This window comes from Salmo trutta, chromosome 31 (genome assembly GCF_901001165.1).
Source record: "Salmo trutta chromosome 31, fSalTru1.1, whole genome shotgun sequence".
Classification (NCBI taxonomy): Eukaryota; Metazoa; Chordata; class Actinopteri; order Salmoniformes; family Salmonidae; genus Salmo; species Salmo trutta.
In genome coordinates this window covers 29071397-29092775 of record NC_042987.1, presented here as the reverse complement: position 1 = coordinate 29092775, position 21379 = coordinate 29071397, and the positions used below count along the sequence as shown (strand labels likewise).

The following is a 21379-nucleotide window of genomic DNA, read 5'->3' as shown; positions in this document are numbered from 1 at the left end:
TGACCAAATGATGCCAAACCAAGGTTTTAACATCAATCATTTTTTTATTAATATTCCTCAAAACTCATTGACCACCGTATCCTCCTTTTGAGGGGATGTTTGCAGTCCCCTCTTGTCTCCACAAGAGAGCAGCAGCAGACAAGTGTTGTCGTGTTGTCTGCTGACAACTGTCTGAAGACAATCAAAGCAAGTACGAAAATTAAGTTAATAAATCACTCACTTCAACTATCTCAGAGTACATTATTCAAATATATATATTTTTTTATGAAATATTAAAACTAACAAAGGTGTAAATGTCACAATAAATAGCTTGCATATTCTCACCCAGAGATCCAACAGGGAAATCTGAAAGGCATAATGCAAGATTCTTGCATTTAAGGCCATGTTCTGCTTACCCAGAGTCAGATGAACTTGTGGATACCATTTTTATGTCTCTGCACACAGTATGATGGAAATAGCGGTAGTTTAGCTAGCCAACGTTAAGCGATAGCACAAGGACTTGAAGTCTAAAGGTACAGTAGCAGTGCTATTCTAACTTCATACTGCATGCAGACATACACATTCATCAGACTCTGGGTAACCAGAAAAAGGGATTAAATGGCAGAATCTTGCAGTATCCCTTTAATTACATTTTTCACATTACATTATGAAGCTTGACTTCTGAAGTTTGATCTGTAATTTGTAAACCGTGTGGAGATGCTTGTGTGAAGTTATAGTGTGGGTGTGTCGGTTAGACATAAGTGCACTTTTATTGCTGTTATCATGAATCACACTCAGTAAGGTCACTTCTAAAGATAAAATTACAATACATTCTGGCATTTGTTTGCTGTGGTTTGTCTAAATCTACCCTGATACTTTATGTGCATGACTAATATTTCCTAGGCCTACTGCATGAGCAGGCTCCTGAGCATAGACTTCAGTAGTCTGACAATATACTTCTTTTACATCCTAATGCTGGTGAAAACACAGATTTCAAGTAAGGATTTTATTTTCGTACAATATCTCATGATATTTGTACAAGAGCCATCTATATGGCTTCATAAACATTACAGAACTATGTGAGTTTCTTTAACATTCTCTTCCATGTCAGTTCATGTAATTGTGGCAATACACACAAGACACCTTTGGGTGGACATATACAATTTACAAACAAAGGGTCCAACAGACAAGAGCTGTGCTTTAGAGTATTGTCTGTTTGTTTCCATCCACTTCCTCCATCTGTAAGGACCAAGAGGAGACGCAATCCAATGGCCTTTACCCCATGTCCCCTTCCATCATTTTGGAGGACTGTAGAGCTTGTTTAATTGGCATTGTTCTGGACAAATAAGTACAGTGGTACACAATTTACCTAGGGCTGGTCATGGGATCCTCGGGAGTCTCAAGACATTTCCAGTCCATGAACCATTTGATCCAAAAATGTCCATGAACCATTTGAACCAGACATACAATAAAATCACTCTACCATAGCCTTTTGCAACCTCTCAGTGCACTTTCCCATTCTGTAGCTTTTCCACTTTTACCTTTCCGGGACAGCGCAGAACGCTAATGCAGCCGCGGGCCATTTTATGCATCCACATGACGTTCATAATGTCTAGACAGAAACTGGGGCCCATCCAGGCACAACGGCCCCCAAAAGTCACCCGGTAGAAAGCTTCTGTCCCGTACACGTCGTACATCCGGCTGTAATACATCGGCATGACCGCTATCCTCACCAGGAAGAAGGATAGCGTCATGGCAATTCCGTTGACCATATTTGGTAATGATTTCTTTGGGTAACCAAGCACTTCAAAGAACCAGCTGAAAGATAGATACAGTTAGTATAGTTACAGAGTGAGGTAGAAGTTGTTGGATTCAATTGTAATGGAGTCATGGATATCAACTGGCATTGTTCCAGAAAGGTGACTCTTAAAACATATCTACAGTATACCCAGCACTTAAAGGTTTTAAGTACAATTCCTTAGGGAACTGCCCCTCCCTACCTTCAAGCCTATGCCCAAACCCTACACACCCTAACCCGAGCACTCCGTTCTGCCACCTCTGGCCTCTTGGCTCTCCCAACCCTACAGGAGGACCGCTCCCGCTCAGCCCAGTCCAAGTTCTTCTCTTTCCTGACACCCCAATGGTGGAACAAGCTTCCCCCCTGACGCTAGGACAGCAGAGTTCCTGCCCATCTTCTGAAAAAGTCTGAAATCCTACCTGTTAAACTAACACTCACACTTGACTCTTTTTCTACTAATCACTGACTTTGCCGATAGCTACTTTGAGGGAAAATATACTTACTTTGACTGTGATATGTGGTTGTCCCACCCAGCTATATTAAGATGAATGCACTAACTGTAATTCACTCTGGATAAGAGTGTCTGCTAAATGATTAAAATATAAATGTAAATGTTTAACATTGAATCTGTATTTTGTCTTTGTTGGATTAAATCAGGATAATAGTATACAATTGGAAATGTATGTGACTGAAAATGTATTATTAAGTATGAAACATGTGTCTCTAATGATGTATGTCAGTTACTGTACGAGCTTTCAGCTGGGTGTAACTGGTCTGACTCACTATAAGTAGTTAAACATTAACGGTCAATGGTGTTTCTGAAACGGTTGAATGCACTACTACCAATGACAAAAGCCACTTGGCAAATACTGTAAGGACAAATAAATGGGTATTTTATGAGGTTCTCTCTACTTCCCAGTAAACATTCTGTTTGTGTGTGCGTGAGTCTATTTGGCACGGAGGTTACCTACCGCTGGTTCACACAAGGAGTGGAAAGCTCTGCGACCAGACGGAAGTTAGCAAAATAAGGCAACATTCCTATGCTCTAAAAGAGAGAGACAGAACAAAGTGCAAAGAAAATAATGCCAAGAGAAGTACTTTCAATAATATGTGAATTCATGATACATCATGATTGTAAACCTACCGTACGATCAAAAAAAATAAAACATCTAGGTGTACTTACTGGGGTTATGACACGGTTAATAAACTTGGGTCACATAGAAATGTTCAAAATGTGTTCAAAAATTGGTGGTGACAATCCAGCAGTGCATGCTCGTACCTCTATGTACTGGTAAATCCATACTGTTACTAGGCAACATGTGCTCTATGTACCACAACAGAATTCACTACAGACAAGATAGGAAGGGACCCCTTCTATAGCCATTTGACACAGGCCTGTTCTTTGTTTAGGAGATTTTTTGCATGTTCTGTATTGTTAGCAGGATAGAGACACAAGACTGGGTTCATTGATCACACATGTAAGTGGAGGAAAGACATGGACATAAAATACCTAAACAAAAGAAATGTGCAACTAGTGAAAACTGGCACCATTAAAAGCCCCCATCCCAACATTGAAGATAAAAAAACATTCTAGAGAAATTTAAAAAAGATATGGACTAACTATGTGGAGGCTGTTATTAAGTTAATATCTAAATATAAATTTCAAAACATTTACTCTACAATCCATTCTAACATTACCCAAAAAAGGGACTGGAAATTATCCAGTACATTTTACTAAGAAAAGTCAGTGGTGATTTAAAAAAATGAAATGAGAGGAAGACCCTGTCTTTGTATTGATGTATAGGGTCTAGGGTATAGGCTCAAAAGGTCAAAACAACCAAAAGGCAGCATGTACCAATCACCATCACAGATTGAGAGAAGTAAGAGAATACATTATGCACAGAAACTCTACAGTCTGGTTTCCTGGACACAGATTAATCCTAATCTGGGACCAAAAAAAATTATATTCAATGGATATTCTCCATTGAGCATGTTTTCTAGTCCGGGACTGGTCTGAATCTGTGGCTTTGAAACGGGCACAACAACTCATCATCGTATTCCATGCAAAAAATGGTCCCTATCCTCATCATTGTCATCGTTAATCTTAGCAGCTACTGAACCTGATGGCCCAGAATAGATTCACAGGACAGGACCAAGAGTGAACATCTACATCACATGGTTGTCTCAAAACTGTTTTACAACTGTAACTACTTTCAAACAATATATGCGCTTGCTTACACTGTACCTTCCCGAAGAGGGGAGGGTAACACTTTAGTGTACAGCAGGGGTCGGCAACAGCAGGGGTTGGAAACAGGCCTAAACCTGGGGGGGGGGGGTGATTTTTGCTCAAAAAGACTAAAATCACCAGGAATTCAGTTAAAAATGTGTTATTTTAGGAAATCTGTTCAAGTAGTCCCACAAATAAAAAAGAGATGTGTAATCGTGTCTCAATGTAATCAAGGTATGAAATTATTGTTATTCTTTTTGGGCTTAGTTGTGGTCAATTTGCAATGTACAAATTTTGGCGACCATTCGCTCCGACAGAAATCGTCCCACGGCTGAATCTACTTGCCTACCCCTTGGTTTACAGTGTTCTATTACTGTGTAATAACCCTAGTAAGTACAGCAAAACAACTGAGTAATAACACTTATAGCAGTGTATTTATAGGTCAATAACAACACTGTAAATCAAAGTGTTCCAAATATAGGTCTACACATATTAGGGATACTGAATGTAAAGTGGAACCAAACTATTTCATCCCTGACAAGCACTTTGTTATCCATTCTAACCAATCCCATTAAACTACATGGCTGTTCACCCTTGGCCCTTGTCCCTTCCCCATCTTGCCTGCACATTCTGCTCTGGGTCAGTAGAGAACTCACCAGTACATAGTAGTAAGCATACAGTGCTGCCAGGTGGTGGATTACAAAAAAGTTGTCCCCTATCGCCCGCCAATAGTAACATATGAGCAGCATATCTGCAAGACAGACAAGGGAGATAGCTCACTGTATGGGTCAACATAATCCATGGAAATATGCAAAGTAATACAAGGGTTAAACATGTTTGAAGTGGAAACCCACCTGATAGGAGGTAGCCACAGGTTATGGACACATTTATTTTCACCAGTGACGGATCTCCCCTATTGGTAAGAAAGCACAAAGCACATGTTTAAAATATAGATACATTTTCCAAATATAAGATTATATCAAGAATTGCACACTTTGCAGTCAGGTAGATTCTTACCAGACTGGGTCTTCATTGACGGCATCATCAAATAGTAATATGTAGAGACAAAAAAGGCCCACTATCAAGGCGTGAAATGTTGACACAGTTCTAGAAAAATATCACAAAAAAACAAGACACACATACTCATAAAAGCATACTAACTTAAACTTGACATTTCGTGGCAGCTGTGGGATTCCATGCCATGGAAAAATGCTAAACAAGGATATTTGAAAGGGTCTATGCTCAGAAATGTACTTTGACTGGGAAAATGATCATCCAATATGTGTTCTGATAGGAGCTTTGAATTACATGATTGAATAACACCAAAATATGCCTTCTCAGTCTCCTGATGCTGTACCTGGAGTTCCACTCTACGGTGTGTTTAGGGCTGAGACGGCGGTACCCAGGACAGAACCGAGCAGAGATACAGGGACTGACAAAATAGAACAGACACTGGAACGTCGCAAAGCTGGTGGCAGTGATGGACAGGACCAGTGGAGAGAAGCTCGCCATTACCACTCGTTACTGAGAGAGAGAGAAAAACACAGTTCATAGTAGAGAACCAAATAGGAATGTGAGATATACACCAGTACAGTAGAGTAAGTCAGACTTTTGCCTACATCATGCACTGAATCATGTCAATAGGAGTTTGACTGATATTCTGCTCCTGTAGGCCTGTTAGCAGTGAGCAAAAAGGGAGAAATCCTGACTTGAAATCTACAATACCAGTGTATGATTGACACCGTTTTGGCTATAAAGTAGTTAACCTCTAGAGCCCGCAGCAACAGACCGTAAACTGAACTTTATATTTGACTTGATTTTTGGCATGCTTAGAACAGAGCTGCATGTTAAAGCATGGTGTCTTTTTTACTGTACTGTACAGTACAGATATGCTATCACCAACTGTAGATACTGTATACCCAAATATGTCAACACCTGCTTCTTCTGTATTATCTTATCTCAGGCCAGGACCCATGTATTTACCACCGGCTGCCTTGCAACAGTTGGGAATATTTGTTGATTTAGTTGCATTATCATGTTGAGGTTATGGGTCAGCCCATATACCAATCTACTAATGCCCCCCCCCCTTACAAATAGACCAGTCACACTAATTTATGTGGTCACCAGATCCAACCTTTGTTGTAGTGGACCCCCTGCTGTACATTGCAGTTATTCTGCAATGACTGTGTCCAAAATACCACAGTTGACTGCAGTTACTGCACGTTTTCTGCCGTTTCAAAACTAAAATATTTTTTGTAAGGGCCACACTGACATTCTGTTCACGTGACATTACTTAAAACTGGAGCGACCATATTTCATGCAAGGATTTATTTTGCAAGGCATTTTGGAGGGAAGCGAAACTGTATGGTAAAATGCATTCTCCACTGTTACTTGAAATGTTGCAGTATTTCTAGTTCTTCATAGAACAACTCATACATTCTGCTGCCAAAAATAAACCGACCCCTGCCCTACTAACAATAACATGTCCGTTTCGAAATACAGTGTTGTTTCTTCGAAATTGTGAAGCATTCCTCCTAGTGCCCTTGAGAAAACGGTTGAATAAAACGAACCTCACCTTCAGCAAACAAGTGTGGACCAACCATTCATACGCTACTTCTGTAAAGTATACTCAACTCTTAGGATCACGTTTGCGTCGCCACTAGCTACCACAGTCATAAAGTCATAAATCTGGCTAAACCTCGCCTATTTCTACAATGTCTCTTCTTCAAATCTGATTAAAACCTAACCCTAACCACACTGTTAACCGTATGCCTAACCCTAACCTTAAATTAAGACCAAAAAGCATTTATTTTTTATTGTTTATACATTTTTACGATAGAAACCATTTTGACTTTGTGGCAGTGGTAACTAATGACAACCCTCGTCTGGCTCTGTGTCAAAATCGCTGACGGTTTGTAACTAAATACAGTTGCACAAGTTGATCCCCATACATGTCCCCACAGCCCAAATCTCAACCTGGTGGGGACCTCCATGCTTTCATCAAGTGTCTGATCAGGTAGTTGTTGACCACAAGTGACCCTGTCTGAAATAGCCAATAACTGTGAGAAACTATAGCATATTGTGGAATACCCTACATTGTTGCCAGACAGGAAATCTGAACAGCTGATCTGCTTTAAGATAAAGTAGACACAACCTACTTTTTCTAACTAAAACATGAATAACTACTATACAAATAAACAAGATCTCTACAGAAACATTGACTACAGTATACTGTATTAGTAGGTTATGATGGTAGATACTGTATTGGCAGCATAAGAGCGTAACACCATTATAGTGTGATAGGTCAATAGACAGGCAGGCAATTATGATACAAGGCAAGCAAATTGTACATTACTGACAGAAGCATACTGTACTTACACTCAATTCACCGCACTCGTTTCTAAGAAATGATATATTCCACCGCGTACAGATACAAAATGTTGGAGTAATTGGCGACTCTGACGCCTGCTCAGTCGATATAGCACTCCATTGCACAGGCAATGACGCCCTATACTAACCTTCACGTCATCGTGCGATACGAAGCGCGATAACGACAAGTGCATTTCAAGGGGAGCAGCATATCCCGAGATATAAATATCCCCCCGTGATGTCGAAACCTACCCTGTGTACAAGAGGCGTTGGTCGTTTTAAGGACATATATTACAGGCTATGCTACACCTTGGCTGAGACACTGAATTGGAAAAACACGGGTAAAACGGGTTGGCCGACATATTTACCCAAAATGACTCCACATCGAAACGCGGATTTTCTACAAGCCTATTCGTTACAACGATTAAGTTGCAAAACGTTTCTTAAACGCAAGCAAACGGAACGAAACGTGGAGGAACCTACCTGAATTTGGGAAAAAGCGTAAAACTGGTTGCACGACATATTTAGGCAAAATTACTATCATGACATCCGCATATCTACATGCAGGAGGAAATGTAAACAACACTGGTTTGGTTACAATAGTGAAGCTGTTAACTTACCTTGTTTTCACATAGCCAATGATGCGAACGAAATGGATTTTAAATTGCCTAATCATAAAGCTGCCTTTCCATATTTTAAAAGAATATGGTTGCTAAAATACTAGCTATATTTGTAATGACTATTCATTTGTGGCTTTGTTTCCCCAAAATGCCTGTTTTGAAATCAGCTATGGGGGATTAATTCATCTGATGTTTGATAATTGTAACCTGATGTTTTTTATAGTCTCTCCCTGTCTTTTAATGTCATATCTCTCTCCTCCTTCCATTCACCCCTCTCTCTCCATCTGTGTGTACGTCAGTGCGTGTGTGTATAGATGGTATGATATGACGAAACAAGATTGCTGTAGCTGGGTCGCATTCAGCAGGACGCAACGTTTTGGAACGTTCAGATAGAAATAGGCTATGTAGAATAAACATGCCTCTCTGACATGTAGAATATTAATCACTTTGGTTCTTTTTGTGGAATTTCTATCTGCAATGTTTGGCAACTGAACAAGGGCCAGGATTTATTGTGCTTTCAAGGCAACTCGGAAACTCGGGACCTCCAAGTTAAACATTTGCGTAGAGCTTCCTGTTTGTTGACCCTGATACTTTCCAAGTGGGAAACTCTGGGCTCATCTTTGTGGCGCGTTCAGGTCATGTCGGGAACTCAGACCTTTCCGACTTGCTTACGCGTTGTAGAAAATGGTACCTGAGTTCCCCACTTGGGAAGTGTCAGAATCAACCAATAGGAAGCTCTATGCCAATATCGTTCATTTAAACTCAGAGGTCCCGAGTTTACGGCATCTACAACAGAATTACCTCCCAAATAAATCAATTGTGTCAGTCCTTGCTTTTGAGTTACAGTTCCGAGTTGTCTTGAACGTGGCAATAGAGCAGGGAGGAGTGTCGTACTACTACAGTATGGCGGTGTTCGAGAGCATCAAAGCCGTAATGTATCATGGGTGATCTACAAATAATAATGAGTAGTTATATGTGATGCAAGGTTATTTGAAGATCAGTCAGTCAGCAGTCGCCTGCACTGTCGCCTGCTATGTCGAACAAGCCTACTGTCATTCACCCATAGCGTGTCATTGAACCAGCCATATAAGGAGACATTGCTGTGTGAACTCTAGTGCCCCCATTATGACCAACATCCATTCATTACTCTCCTGTACAGCTGTTTATAATCACCACTAGATGGTAGGATTCCCTTTCTGTGTCACATCATGTATGATTAATAGGCTACTTTCTGCATTATTTCCTTGATCAATGAGGTACTCTCGGTTAACACAGAAGTAAAGTATTGTGTAATTGGTCAGATGATCTCTTAAGTTCTGGGCCCATATTGCTGCGTTTAGACAGGCAGCCAAAACCAGATCTTTTTCACAAATTGTTCTTTTGACCAATCAGATCATATCAGCTCAGAGCTGATATAAAACGATCTGATGTGATTGGTCAAAAGACCACTTACTGGATTTTTTTAAATCAGAATTGGGCTGCCTGTCTAAACGCAGCCTTTCTGCTAAGAGAAGTGATCGGAACCGATATTATAATGATGGTTTTCGCCACGGATGGTTTGTTGACGTTTCTACTGTTGTGGCTAGATGGAATAGGCATACAGCGCCATCTAGTGGTCGCGTCGGGGACACCAGTTGTTGACAACCCTAACACTTCCTTTTAAAAAAATATATATATATTTAACCTTTATTTAACCAGGTAGGCCAGTTGAGAACATGTTCTCCTTTACAACTGCGACCTGGCCAAGATAAAACAAAGCAGAGCGACAAAAACAAAAACAGAGTTACACATAAACAAACGTACAGTCAATAACACAATAGAAAAAATCTATGTACAGTGTGTGCAAATGTAGAAGAGTATGGAGGTAAGGCAATAAATAGGCCACAGAGGTGAAATAATTACAATTTAGCATTAACACTGGAGTGATAGATGTGCAGATGATGATGTGCAAGTAGAGATCCTGGGGTGCAAAGGAGCAAGAAGATACATAACAATATGGGGATGAGGTAGTTGGGTGTGCTATTTACAGATTGGCTGTATACAGGTACAGTGATTGGTAAGCTGCTCTGACAGCTGATGGTTAAAGTTAGATAGGGAGATATAAGTCTCCAGTTTCAGTGATTTTTACAATTCGTTCCAGTCATTGGCAGCAGAGAACTGAAACGAAAGGCAGCCAAAGGAAGTGTTGGCTTTGGGGATGACCAGTGAAATATACCTGCTGGAGCGCGTGCTACGGGTGGGTGTTGCTATGGTGACCAGTGAGCTGAGATAAGGCGGAGCTTTGCCTAGCAAAGACTTATAGATGACCTGGAGCCAGTGGGTTTGGCGACGAATATGAAGCGAGGGCCAGCCAACAAGAGCATACAGGTCGCAGTGGTGGGTGTTATATGGGACTTTGGTGACAAAACAGATGGCACTGTGATAGACTGCATCCAGTTTGCTAAGTAGAGTGTCGGAGGCTATTTTGTAAATGACATCGCTGAAGTCAAGGATCGGTAGGATAGTCAGTTTTACTAGGGTAAGTTTGGCGGCATGAGTGAAGGAGGCTTTGTTAAGAAATAGAAAGCCGATTCTAGATTTGATTTTGGATTGGAGATGTTTGATATGAGTCTGGAAGGAGAGTTTACAGTCTAGCCAGACACCTAGGTATTTGTAGTTGTCCACATATTCTAGGTCAGAACCATCCAGAGCAGTGATGCTAGTCAGGCGGGCAGCGAACGGTTGAAAAGCATGCGTTTGGTTTTACTAGCGTTTAAGAGCATTTGGAGGCCATGGAAGGAGTGTTGTATGGCATTGAAGCTCGTTTGGAGGTTAGTTAACACAGTGTCCAAAGAAGGGCCAGATGTATACAGAATGTCGAAAAGTGCCAGATAGGATGGTGCGTTAACCTGATTCAAATAATCAAAACTTGAGGATGAGTTGATAATTTGATTCATCTGTTTAGTGCTAGGGCAAAAAAACTAAACATGCACCCCTTGGGGTCCCCAGGACCGAGTTTGGGAAACGCTGAGCTAGTGTGTATTAATTAACTAGTGTCTGCTAGCTAGATAATGTGTACTAGCTAGCTAACATGTACTAGCAAGCTATTTAGCTAGTGTGTACTAGCAACCGTGGTTAACATAATGCCCTGGACCAGAGCTAGTGCGCCGACTGGTATGTGTGTAACACACTGACGCCCTGGAACAAAGCTACTGACTCATGTGATACACATGACCAACAAATGTCGACTTTCAAGTTCACATACCATTTGAGATGCAAAAATACCATCTGAAACGCAGCGCATGCTCTTTGAGGCTCCACATAGCGTCAGCGCGCATTATCTGCAGCTAGATGCTTCTCGACATTTTTGAAAAGTGTGGGTCAAATGGCCACATAGGTAGATCCCACAACTGTGGCAGGTAGACTAGCGGTTGAGTGCTGGGCCTGTAACAGAAAGGTCACTGGCAGAGCCGGCCCTAATCTCAGTGGAGCCCTAGGCAAAATTCTGCTAAGGGGCCCTCCTACCTGACCCATGAGACATGTAAATCATTTACCATTGCCACACAGTCACACCTGACACCCCAGTGCTCCCACTACAATCCTCCCTCCTTTAAAACAGTTTGTCGGTCTAACAATAAGTAGACCTATACAGAACAGAATGAGGTTTAAACAAACAATATTTATTGAATAGAATATTTTATATAGAATCTTAAGATAAGTGAATATTAACATTAACATAAATAAGAAATTGTAGAAAATAATTAAATATAACACTGCGCTTTGGCTCTGCTGCCTGGTAGTCCAGTCCTCACAATATTATACAATTAGCTTTGTCTATACAATGTAAACACTTTTACATTTTAATCATTTTAGCAGACGCTCTTATCCAGAGCGACTTACAGTAGTGAATGTATACATTTCATACATTTTTTTCTCCGTACTGGTCCCCTGTGGGAATCGAACCCACAACCCTGGCGTTGCAAACACCATGCTCTACCAACTGAGCCACACGGGTAAACATAAGCCTATAGGCTATGGCTGCAGCTATATGTCTCAAAATAGTCAAATAACAGCTGTGTGATTAACTTCGGTTCCCTCTACAGCCTGGACATTTTCAGCATCAGCATGGGCACCAGTCTATCTGGACTGTCTGGAAGAAATTGAGAACGTATGTCACATAGTTAGTTAAGCAGTCATTTACACAAATGTACTTCTGCCTTACAATTTTAAACGTTACTAAGTGTGTAAACATTTGAATGTTTGAATTAAAATCTTACCATCAAAATATTCCTCTTCTGCACTTTCTTGAGGCAAAATCATCAATGATGTCATCATAGCACACGTGTTTCCCCACGTCATGATTTACACAAATGTACTTCTGCCTTACAATTTTAAACGTTACTAAGTGTGTGAATGTTTGAATTAAAATCTTACCATCAAAATATTCATCTTCTGCACTTTCTTGAGGCAAAATCATCAATGATGTCATCATAGGACATGTGTTTCCCCACGTCATGATTTATGCTCATGATGGCCAGACCACTCAAACGTTCCTGTGACATGGAAGACCTCAGGTAGCTTTTGATGAGCTTTCATTTTGAAAAGCTCCTCTCTGCCGATGCTACTGTTACTGGTAGGGTGACTGCAATTCTTAGGGCTATCCAAAGGTTAGGATAGAGTTCCTCCGGGTTTTTCTCAGAGAAAGGAAAGAAGCTCAAAGGCAGTCATCTTATCTGATGGCAGATCAGGTCAATTCTGAATCTCGTGTGTCTGAGAAGCAGTGCTGAAGTTCAGCAGCACTCCATATTTGGTTTTCACCTGGTTGAGTGTTTCAAATTTCTCATACATGGATGTAACAGCAGAGTCGACTACAATGTTGAAGTAGTTCACTTCAAGGTTTTTCAGTGCATCAGTCACTGGTTCATCAGGAGCCTCATAGCTGAAATGCCTCTTGCTGTTCCTCAATCTCTTCTCTTTCAGAACAGCCTCCATATTCACTTCTTCAAAAATGCTTTTGGTTGTTGTCTGGGCCTAGGAGAATCCAGTTTCCCGGTATGTAGTGAGGGAGGCCTTTGCATTTGAGATGAAATTCACTATGATATCAAACTGCATTGAGGCGGATTGGAGGAGCTTGTTCACCTTGTTTGTCATTGTCAGTATCTCACACCATACGACACAGCAAATCAAGAAATGGTAGGACCCAACTTCCTCTGCAAGTGCTTGTGCCTCCACTTTGGCCACAGGATCAATGATCGTCTGTCTGGCTTCCAGTAATGCCTCCCGAACCTCAGAAACCTGATACCTGATTGCATGAACACTTTGGAGCCTACTCTCCCAGTGTCACTCCATGACTTCACGGTTATGTTCACGTGTTTTTTCAAAACACTCCATCTTTGTGTGCCAGCTGAAAAGAAGGTGAAGAGCTTTTGCACATGCCCAAGAAACCCAACTGCATCTTTTGAAGATTTGGCAGCATCTGCAATGACAAGATTTAGAGTATGTGCTCCACATGGGACGAACACAGCTCTGGGATTTTTTTGAGCTGTCTGGCTTTACTCCTTGGTGCTTGCCCTTCATGTTGGCCCCATTATTATAAGCTTGCCCTCTGCAATCTTCAAATGGAAGGACATCCCGCCATCTCTTTCTTTCAGCCTCCAAAATTGAAATTTGTATCTGGTCAAGAGTATGTACCCAACTTAGGCGCAGCTCAAGTTTTCTCCACTTAATCATATTGTTTGTGTGTTCAGGACTACCCTCATGGTGTTTCAGAATGGCGTTGATATTTGACCAGTCATTCACGCCTTCCTTTATTATTTTGTAGTCTTTTGTAGAAAAGAGCTTACAGCAAAAACAATACACAGCGTTGTTTTTGATTGAATATGAAAGCCAGCTCCTGGTAATCTTTTCCCCATTTGACAGCTGTCTCTGTACCGTACATTCCGGACTATAAGCCGCAACTTTTTTCCCAGGCTTTGAACCTCGCGGCTTAAACAATGACGTGGCTAATATATGGATTTTTCCCGCTTTCAATTTTTTTTTCTCCAAAAAACACATTCTGTGACGTGCTCAGTTTTTTGGCGGCATGAAGCTTTCATTAGACCAATGAAATTGCCGAATGGGTTAAGGTCAAACAACTTTTTTGTTTACTGTTTAGATTAAATCGAGCACTCTCAAACTTCCCATCATTCTGATTACGGTAGTCATTTTGTCACCCTCATCATGGTAAAGACACGGAGAAATGCATATGATGCAGCTTTCAAGTTGAAGGCGACTGATCTGGCTGTTGGAAAAAGAAATAGAGCTGCTGCACGGGAGCTTGGTCTTAATGAGTCGATGATAAGACGTTGGAAACAGCAGCGTGAGGAATTGACTCAGTGCAAAAAGACAACTAAAGCTTACTGCTAATTTTTTATTACAAGCCGTGTTTCGTTAAAGCCTATTTATTTTTGTTACAAGCCGTGTTTCGTGAAAGCCTATTTATTTTTGTTACAAGCCGTGTTTCGTTAAAGCCTGTGTAAAGTTAATTTGTTTCAATGTACCGGTAGGCACCTGCGGCTTATAGACATGTGCGGCTTATTTATGTTCAAAATAATATATTTTTTAAAATTCAGTGGGTGCAGCTTATATTCAGGTGCGCTTAATAGTCCGGAAATTACAGTAATAAGCCTGAATGGAAACCTTTTCTAGACTTGTCTTTAGGGTAAGAAAAACCCAGTCCTGGTTTGAATGGACCACTGCGCACTAACTCAGTCCTCATAAAGTCTGTTAAGCCTGGGGGCCAATCTGCTGGGTCATTTGATGGAGCAGCAACTGTTCTATTAGGCTCTGAGCTGCTTGTATCTGATGCAGGCTGAACACCTCTATTTGTGCTAGTACTGGCTGAGGCTGCCTGTACTTCACCTGGATCTGTGTTAGTACTTGCTGAAGACGGCTGTACTGGGTCTGTGTTAGTACTTGCTGAAGACGGCTGTACTGGGTCTGTGTTAGTACTGGCTGAGGTTGGATGTGGATCAACTGAGTCTGTGCTTGTACTGGCTGATGATCCAGCATCTCCTCTACTGACAAACGTAAGTATAGCTCCTGTAAATTATAGATAACAATACTATTGTAGCGACCCGCACAGACAGCTGTGGGTTATGTGTTAGGCTATTAGTGGGTTGTGTCGTACTTACCAGTGTTCAGGGGGTCATGCCAATCAACCTGCTATCTGCCAATCACGGGAATGCCTGGAATGTTCTGATATGGGTAGCCTGGTGGTTGGTGGAGTGGCGTGGAGGGGGGTTGGGCAGGGGGATGGAGCGTTGGAAGTTAAGACCAGGTTTAGCCATTATTCTCTCTCTTACGTCTGGGCTTCACAAGAGAAGGTCACGGTTGGTTTGTAGGGTACCTTTCATTTATTTGGCGTGGGCTACGGCCAAACAGTAGCCTGTGTTAAGTTGGGTTAATAAACCGTCCAGCTAATCAACATTTTAAATTCAATATATAAATCAATAGTCAATGTCAATCCATTGCTTTTCGTCTTGCATTAGTCCAGAGTTGTAACTAAACCTTGACTGAGAGACTAGATAATCATTGTCTTGTTTTAAAATTATGTGCGCCTATGAGGAGTGCCATCAAGCCCATATATTGTCTGGACTGGTCCCCACAGAGGCTGCTGCTGGAAAACGCGAGTTTCATTTCGTGCACGCGCATATCAACTAATGTTCACGCACAACGCGGTTATCTTTTCCGAGCTGCAGTTTATAAACACCGTTGCCCGTTGGCGTTTATCAAACGTAATAAATAGTTGTATTTCACTCTCACCTTTGTCAGGCACAAAGTCACAGAACACAGCCCTGGAAGTGGCTGGCAAGCAAGCAAGACACAGACAGACCAAGAGATGCACTGCCAAGCTAGGTTAGCAAGACAGACAAACTAGAGAGAGATGCACTGCAAGCTAGGAGATCAACTTAACGTTACTGTTATTTGCTCACATCAAACTTGGAGAGGAGAGAACACAAGTTTACCTGATTTCTGTTCCCGCAATTCACTCTCATGGTGTTTTTTTCTCTCTCTTTTCGTGACCAGAAGGATAGTTCCGCTTCATCCCCTCATCGAAGTTGTAAACAGTGACACCCGCTTTGGCACGAGGGGGAGGCGGGGACCTTGCGTAATTTGCGGAACCCTACGCAACTTGCGTAGTGAGCGTATAGGGCCGCTCGACTCTGGTCACTGGTTTGAGTCGCTAAGCCAACTAGGTGAAAAATCTGTCGATGTGCCCTTGATCAAGGCACAACCGTAACTGCTCTGGATAAGAGCATCTGCTGAATGACTAAAATGTACCTGCTAAATGACTAAAATATACTCTATGATGCTCAATGTGTCAAAATGGCTTTTGAAAACATCTAGTCCTGAATCTGGGAGGATCTCTTGTTTGGTTTCTACTAAATCATAAATGACAGTAGGCCCAATGGCCACAGCTGGGGAGAATTCCGAGGAGGGATGAGGGCCTCACTGCATAGGAGAGGGAAACATGGAATTCCCAGATATGTGATGACCATACAAGGGCATTTGAAATAAATCATGAGATAAGTACTTAAAGTACCTGTACTTTAATGCTAAGAAGCCCAAACATGGTCAGTACTATCTTTGCCAGTGGGAGCTATTCTCATGATGGGAAAGATGGGAAATTGTGTTTTATTATACTGGGTAGTATTTGACGGACTATGGCTGGTTGCCAGTACTCTGCTCTCCTCATTTTGGATTTGAGTTTGAGCACTATAGGCACACACACACACACACACATGCAAAACATATATCTTTCTCCCCATTTTTAACACTCAGCAATGAAGATCCATGCCATGTATTTGCTGGCAGGACCTGATGTAGAGAGTGACAAAAATTACTGATGGACTTCACAGTAAATGTCTTGGCATTATAATATGGGTTTCTGCCCTGCTGAAATAAGCCCACTGACAGTTTTCATGAGAAATGTCTTCGACAGATGTTTGCAGTGGCGATTTTAGCATGTAAATCTTGGTGGGGCAACATTTTTTTTACATGCATGCCAGCAAAGCCACTTCACAACACAACACTAAACAATACATGAATTGCACTATAACGGTGACAAACGGTGTCCACAAACTGTTAGGGCCTACATAAAGCTGTCCCGACAGCAGAGTCCCAACAGCAGTCCCAAAACATTACCACTGCTAGACCTGGCTATCAGCGGAGCCTTGTCTGGCAGCGAAACAGTTCATTCAGCCTCATTTACTGCCTTAAAAAACACAAAGCTGATATGGCTCACTTGCTTAAACAAATGTGGTTTCTACTGACAATTGAAATGTACAAACTATGGCATAAGGGGATGACGAGCGGATTAAAGGCAATCCGTACTTTCGATTAAGACATTAATGACCGAGCTAGAACGGATGTAGTCAATATGACTATTTGTTCAGCACTTTTGAAATGTACAGCGACAGAATTCAGAACATGGGCCGTTCTTACAGTATTCTCCCTGTACACCAAGTCAGAACCGTAGGATACATCAAGGGGGCATGTAAGCAGACAATGAAAGCTCTTACAATATTCGATGATGACATTTCTCTAAAACAGTCTATAGGCTACATGTGCACCACCAAATCAGAACAGTAGGTGAAATTAAGAGTAGAAAAGGGACTAAATTATTAGGGTGAGGCACATAGGCTATTAACAGCTTACTACACAACATACACTTAGTATTACTTTCTTAGCTACAGTATGCATATTAAATCCTTTATGCAGCAGCAAACAAGACATTTTTGGACTCATCTTGTTGTGCTGTGTTCACTTGAACAGGAAGGTGGCGCGACAGTCCTTCGTGGGCAAATTTTGTCATCAAACTTTGTCATCAAAGTCTGGCATTGTCTGATTTATGGTGCTTTCAAGATCGAATCATGATGACGTCAGTGATCTTCAGGTCAGAGCTCTAGAACATGGCCCGAGTTCCCGTGATGCAATTCCGAGTTGGATGACGGTTCAAAACGTATTTTCCCAGTCGGAGCTCATTTTCTTCCGAGTTCCCAGTTGTCTTGAACCCACTGAAGTCAGATTTCCCAGTTTCCAGTTGTTTTGAGCGCAGCAGAAGTCAAGCTGGATTGACAGCATGGCCAATGTTGAAAATGTATCCTTTTAAGTTTGGAAAAGAGACCCCTTAAACCCAAACTAGGGACTACACAACCACTCCACTGAATATGAGGCTTGTGATTGCTTGCCAATGCTTGCAGTTAGCCACTGATTCCTTCTAAACCACTCATTGTTGAATTTGCGATTTCCAACTATAATTTCTCTTCATTATTTCTCTTCATGTAACAAGGATAAAAAAATAATTTTCCAGGAGATTGTCGACTTGATTCATGATGATGACTGCTAGCTTGCTAGCTAAGATTTTGAAAGTATGATGTTGATCAGTCCAATCAAAGCTACTGTAGATATAACGTGATTTGACGTCATTTTATCTGTGGCCAATGACCCTGAGCCTTCTTGGATGGGCACTTTTAATGTAACTCTGTGGTAGCATCCAAGTGCCTTGAATTTTTTTGCTCTACCCTTAGATTTTGTGGTGACGCAGTGTCCCCATGAGTGACAGAACGCTGAGCCAATCACGGCGCAACTAGAGAACAATACCAACTCCTACGGTCTATATTTTCCACTGGCTGCCACACCACCACAGAAAGCACTGAGCTAGGCTGAAACGCCTGCATTTTGGAGCTGCCTTACTCAAGAAAGCAAAAAAGAGACCAAGTTTGTATGCGGCTTTTTAGCTGAAAGATTATTTGTATTTATTTACATTGTTGCAAACTGATATGTGACATGTATTAATGTCAAAATAACATGCAAAACAGGCAACCCCCAAAATGGTTGTATTTAAAAAAAATCATATTAATAAATGACAGGTCACCACTGGATGTTTGTCATTTGGGCAAACACTTTCATTTTTTGTTAAACTGAAAGTCTTAACTGTCTCTCTTCCTTCCTAAGGAAAAACACAACGGTTAACAGTCACTGCTTCAGCATTTAGTAGTACACTACCTCAGTAAGTGTGCCGTTGGTAGTAGTTGTTGGTGAACAAAAAATTATGCACAGTTATAATTATGCAACAGGTTAAACAGGAACAAGTGCTGAGTAAGATCAGTGGAGTCTTTACAGTTGTACTGCTTGTGCAAACACGCAGGATAAATGACTGGAAAAAGGCAATTGAATTTCCATTCACAGTTTGTTTTTCTCTTTTGTGGAAACTGTAACCTACCTAGGTGAATACCAATTCTCTCCCTTACTTTTTTCTCTTCATCACCTAAGTTACAACCAAAACAATGGAATCATATGCATGATTATGTTTCATGTTTCAGCATGTTTCATATACAGAATGAAAATGTTTGACATACAGTACACTCTTAGAAAAAAAAGGTTCTGGATATAACCAAAAAGGGTTCTATGCTTGCTTCATACAGTATATGTCAGCGCTTAAGGTTCTATATAGTACTTAAATTGGCTCCATATAGAACTCTATATGGAACCCAAGGGTTCTATATGGAATCAATGTTGGTTCAGTGAAGAAAGGGTTTTATATATAACCTTTACTTTTTCGGTGTGTACCCAACACTCAATACAACATTAATAATAACAAACACTTGAATCTTTCTATGAGGCAAATGTACAGTATTAGTATGTGACTGTCATCCTGAAAAAAATTGTGTTGTATATTTCCTCAACTTTTCAAACAACTTTTCCTCAGAAATTTAACCCAGAACTATTTTGTGAGTATAAACAGACTAGTAGACTAGGCCTAGACTACCTAGGTTGTTCAGAAGAAGGCCAAAAATGGGACCTAGCTAGCTCTCATAGTGGGAATAGCATGGGGAGTTCTTCAAGGGCTAGCTCTGTTTGTGTTTATTTCAGGATGAGCAGTTCTAGCAGCAAGTTTCTATTGTGGACAGTCTTCCTGTTTATGGAGGTTTGGTGTCCCTTGACAGCACTGCTCAATAGACAGGAAACACATGGAAAGAGGGAGGGATGGAGGAAAGGATTTGTTTGCATTCTGACAGCAAATGTAGAGATAGTATACACAGAGACTTAGGTATCCTTTACTATTTTTAGAGCTGATCTCAGTGTAAATGGAAACTGAACTTATTCTCATTTCCCAATGCATTGTGGAAGGATGCAGTATTACTGTCACCCCCATGCTTTGGTTTAGTATTCTAATCCATGTTTTTGAGGAAAATAGGCAGATGTTTCATGACTTGTAGCCTACTATATCAAATTATATATCTTCATAAAAACGTTTGATAGTTTGTAATTCTCGTTTAATTCTATTTTTGATGACATTGTGATATATATGCAACATTATCGAAAGTTATAAGTATAATATAGCCTAATCAGGGGAAACTTGACAAAACAAATTCTGAATCTGTTATTGTGAATAACATTTTGTTTGTCCGAAGGCTTTCTTTCTTACATCCTTATATTCAGCGCTATCCATAGATCTATCCTCCATTTAACAGTAAGCGAGCGCACGGAAATTCAAGGCTTCTGATTGGCTTGCCGCGGGCATCTCTCGCGCTGCACACTTTTTTTGGTCTAGAGGAGCTACTGCAACTCAAACTTTCTGTACGAACGCAGATCCTTTCTCTCTCTCCATCTGCTCGCTGAAGAAGCAAACTATCTCGATTTAGAAGGTTGACGGTTTCACACTGTTGCACGGAACTTGTTACTTTGTAACAGAGGAAACTTGGAAGAAGCAGCAACTTTTGTTGCAAATTATTGACACAGTTTTACATTTACAAAACAAAGGAACATGACTCAATTCAACAAGGGACCAGTGTACGGGTTGACTGCAGAATTGAGAAGCAAGGTAAGCGTGACTATTAGGACTACTATTTTACCTATCAAATTGATGCAATTAGATTTTTGTACGTTTTTATTTAAGAAACGAATTATTTGCATTCATCAAGTGGCCCACGTGAAACTGCTTCGCATCAGTCGGTGCATTAATTTCCCTCGATACGACCTGGAACTGGTTTTCCTTTTATGGAAAGTGTGTGATGGCAAATGGCCACGTACTTCAGAAGCATATGAATGATGATCAGTCAATGTGCCCTTTGTCTTGTAAATGTTGTCCTGAAAAGGATAGTCTACCAGGTTACATAGTGCAGAATACCCCGCACAACAAATTGCAAATGGGTTGTGATTTAATGTCTTCAACATAATGAATCTGCACTGAGAATATGTCTGTTTTGGAACACTACCTTGGAAACTAGTGATCAACACACATCACCAACTAGGCTGTAGTAAAAGTATGTCCATTCTCGGTCCCATTTTCCCAGACCTTTCACAAATGCAACCTTTAATTAGGCTACACAGTGATGCGGGATGTACAAATGTACAATATTC

At 41.0% G+C, this 21379-nt stretch overlaps 2 protein-coding genes across 8 annotated transcripts in view; one reads left to right on the top strand and one right to left on the bottom strand.

Moving 5' to 3' along the window:
• Positions 1 to 29: 29 nt before the first annotated feature.
• Positions 30 to 16075, bottom strand: LOC115169890 (transmembrane protein 56-B-like). Of its 7 annotated transcripts, none has more exons than XM_029725968.1 (7): positions 15979 to 16075; positions 5362 to 5528; positions 5022 to 5111; positions 4859 to 4917; positions 4661 to 4755; positions 2749 to 2822; positions 30 to 1797 (listed from the first exon to the last, which is right to left on the bottom strand). In XM_029725968.1, the coding sequence occupies exons 2-7, from the start codon at positions 5514 to 5516 to the stop codon at positions 1482 to 1484; spliced, it is 789 nt and encodes a 262-aa protein (XP_029581828.1). In that variant the 5' UTR covers positions 5517 to 5528; positions 15979 to 16075; the 3' UTR covers positions 30 to 1481. The 7 variants fall into 7 exon arrangements, with proteins under 7 accessions (XP_029581828.1, XP_029581831.1, XP_029581827.1 ...); XM_029725971.1 differs by lacking the exon at positions 15979 to 16075 and adding an exon at positions 15145 to 15162; XM_029725967.1 differs by lacking the exon at positions 15979 to 16075 and adding an exon at positions 7994 to 8307.
• Positions 16076 to 20546: 4471 nt separating this feature from the next.
• The window catches only part of LOC115169889 (calponin-3), a 28288-nt gene continuing 27455 nt past the window's right edge, over positions 20547 to 21379 (top strand). The window contains exon 1 of the mRNA XM_029725965.1: positions 20547 to 20840. Within this exon, the coding sequence (XP_029581825.1) occupies positions 20784 to 20840 (57 nt within the window). The 5' untranslated portion in view covers positions 20547 to 20783. The remainder of the gene's footprint in view (positions 20841 to 21379) is intronic.

What these genes read in the sequence shown, in the direction of transcription:
- LOC115169890 (XM_029725968.1), bottom strand. Translation starts at nt 5,516, where the DNA reads ATGGCGAGCTTCTCTCCACTGGTCCTGTCCATCACTGCCACCAGCTTT. An exon ending in GTCAATGAAGACCCAGTCTG is followed by an intron (nt 4,918 to 5,021) that starts GTAAGAATCTAC and finishes TCTTACCAATAG; the next exon opens with GGGAGATCCGTCACTGGTGA. An exon ending in ACTCCTTGTGTGAACCAGCG is followed by an intron (nt 1,798 to 2,748) that starts GTAGGTAACCTC and finishes TCTATCTTTCAG; the next exon opens with CTGGTTCTTTGAAGTGCTTG.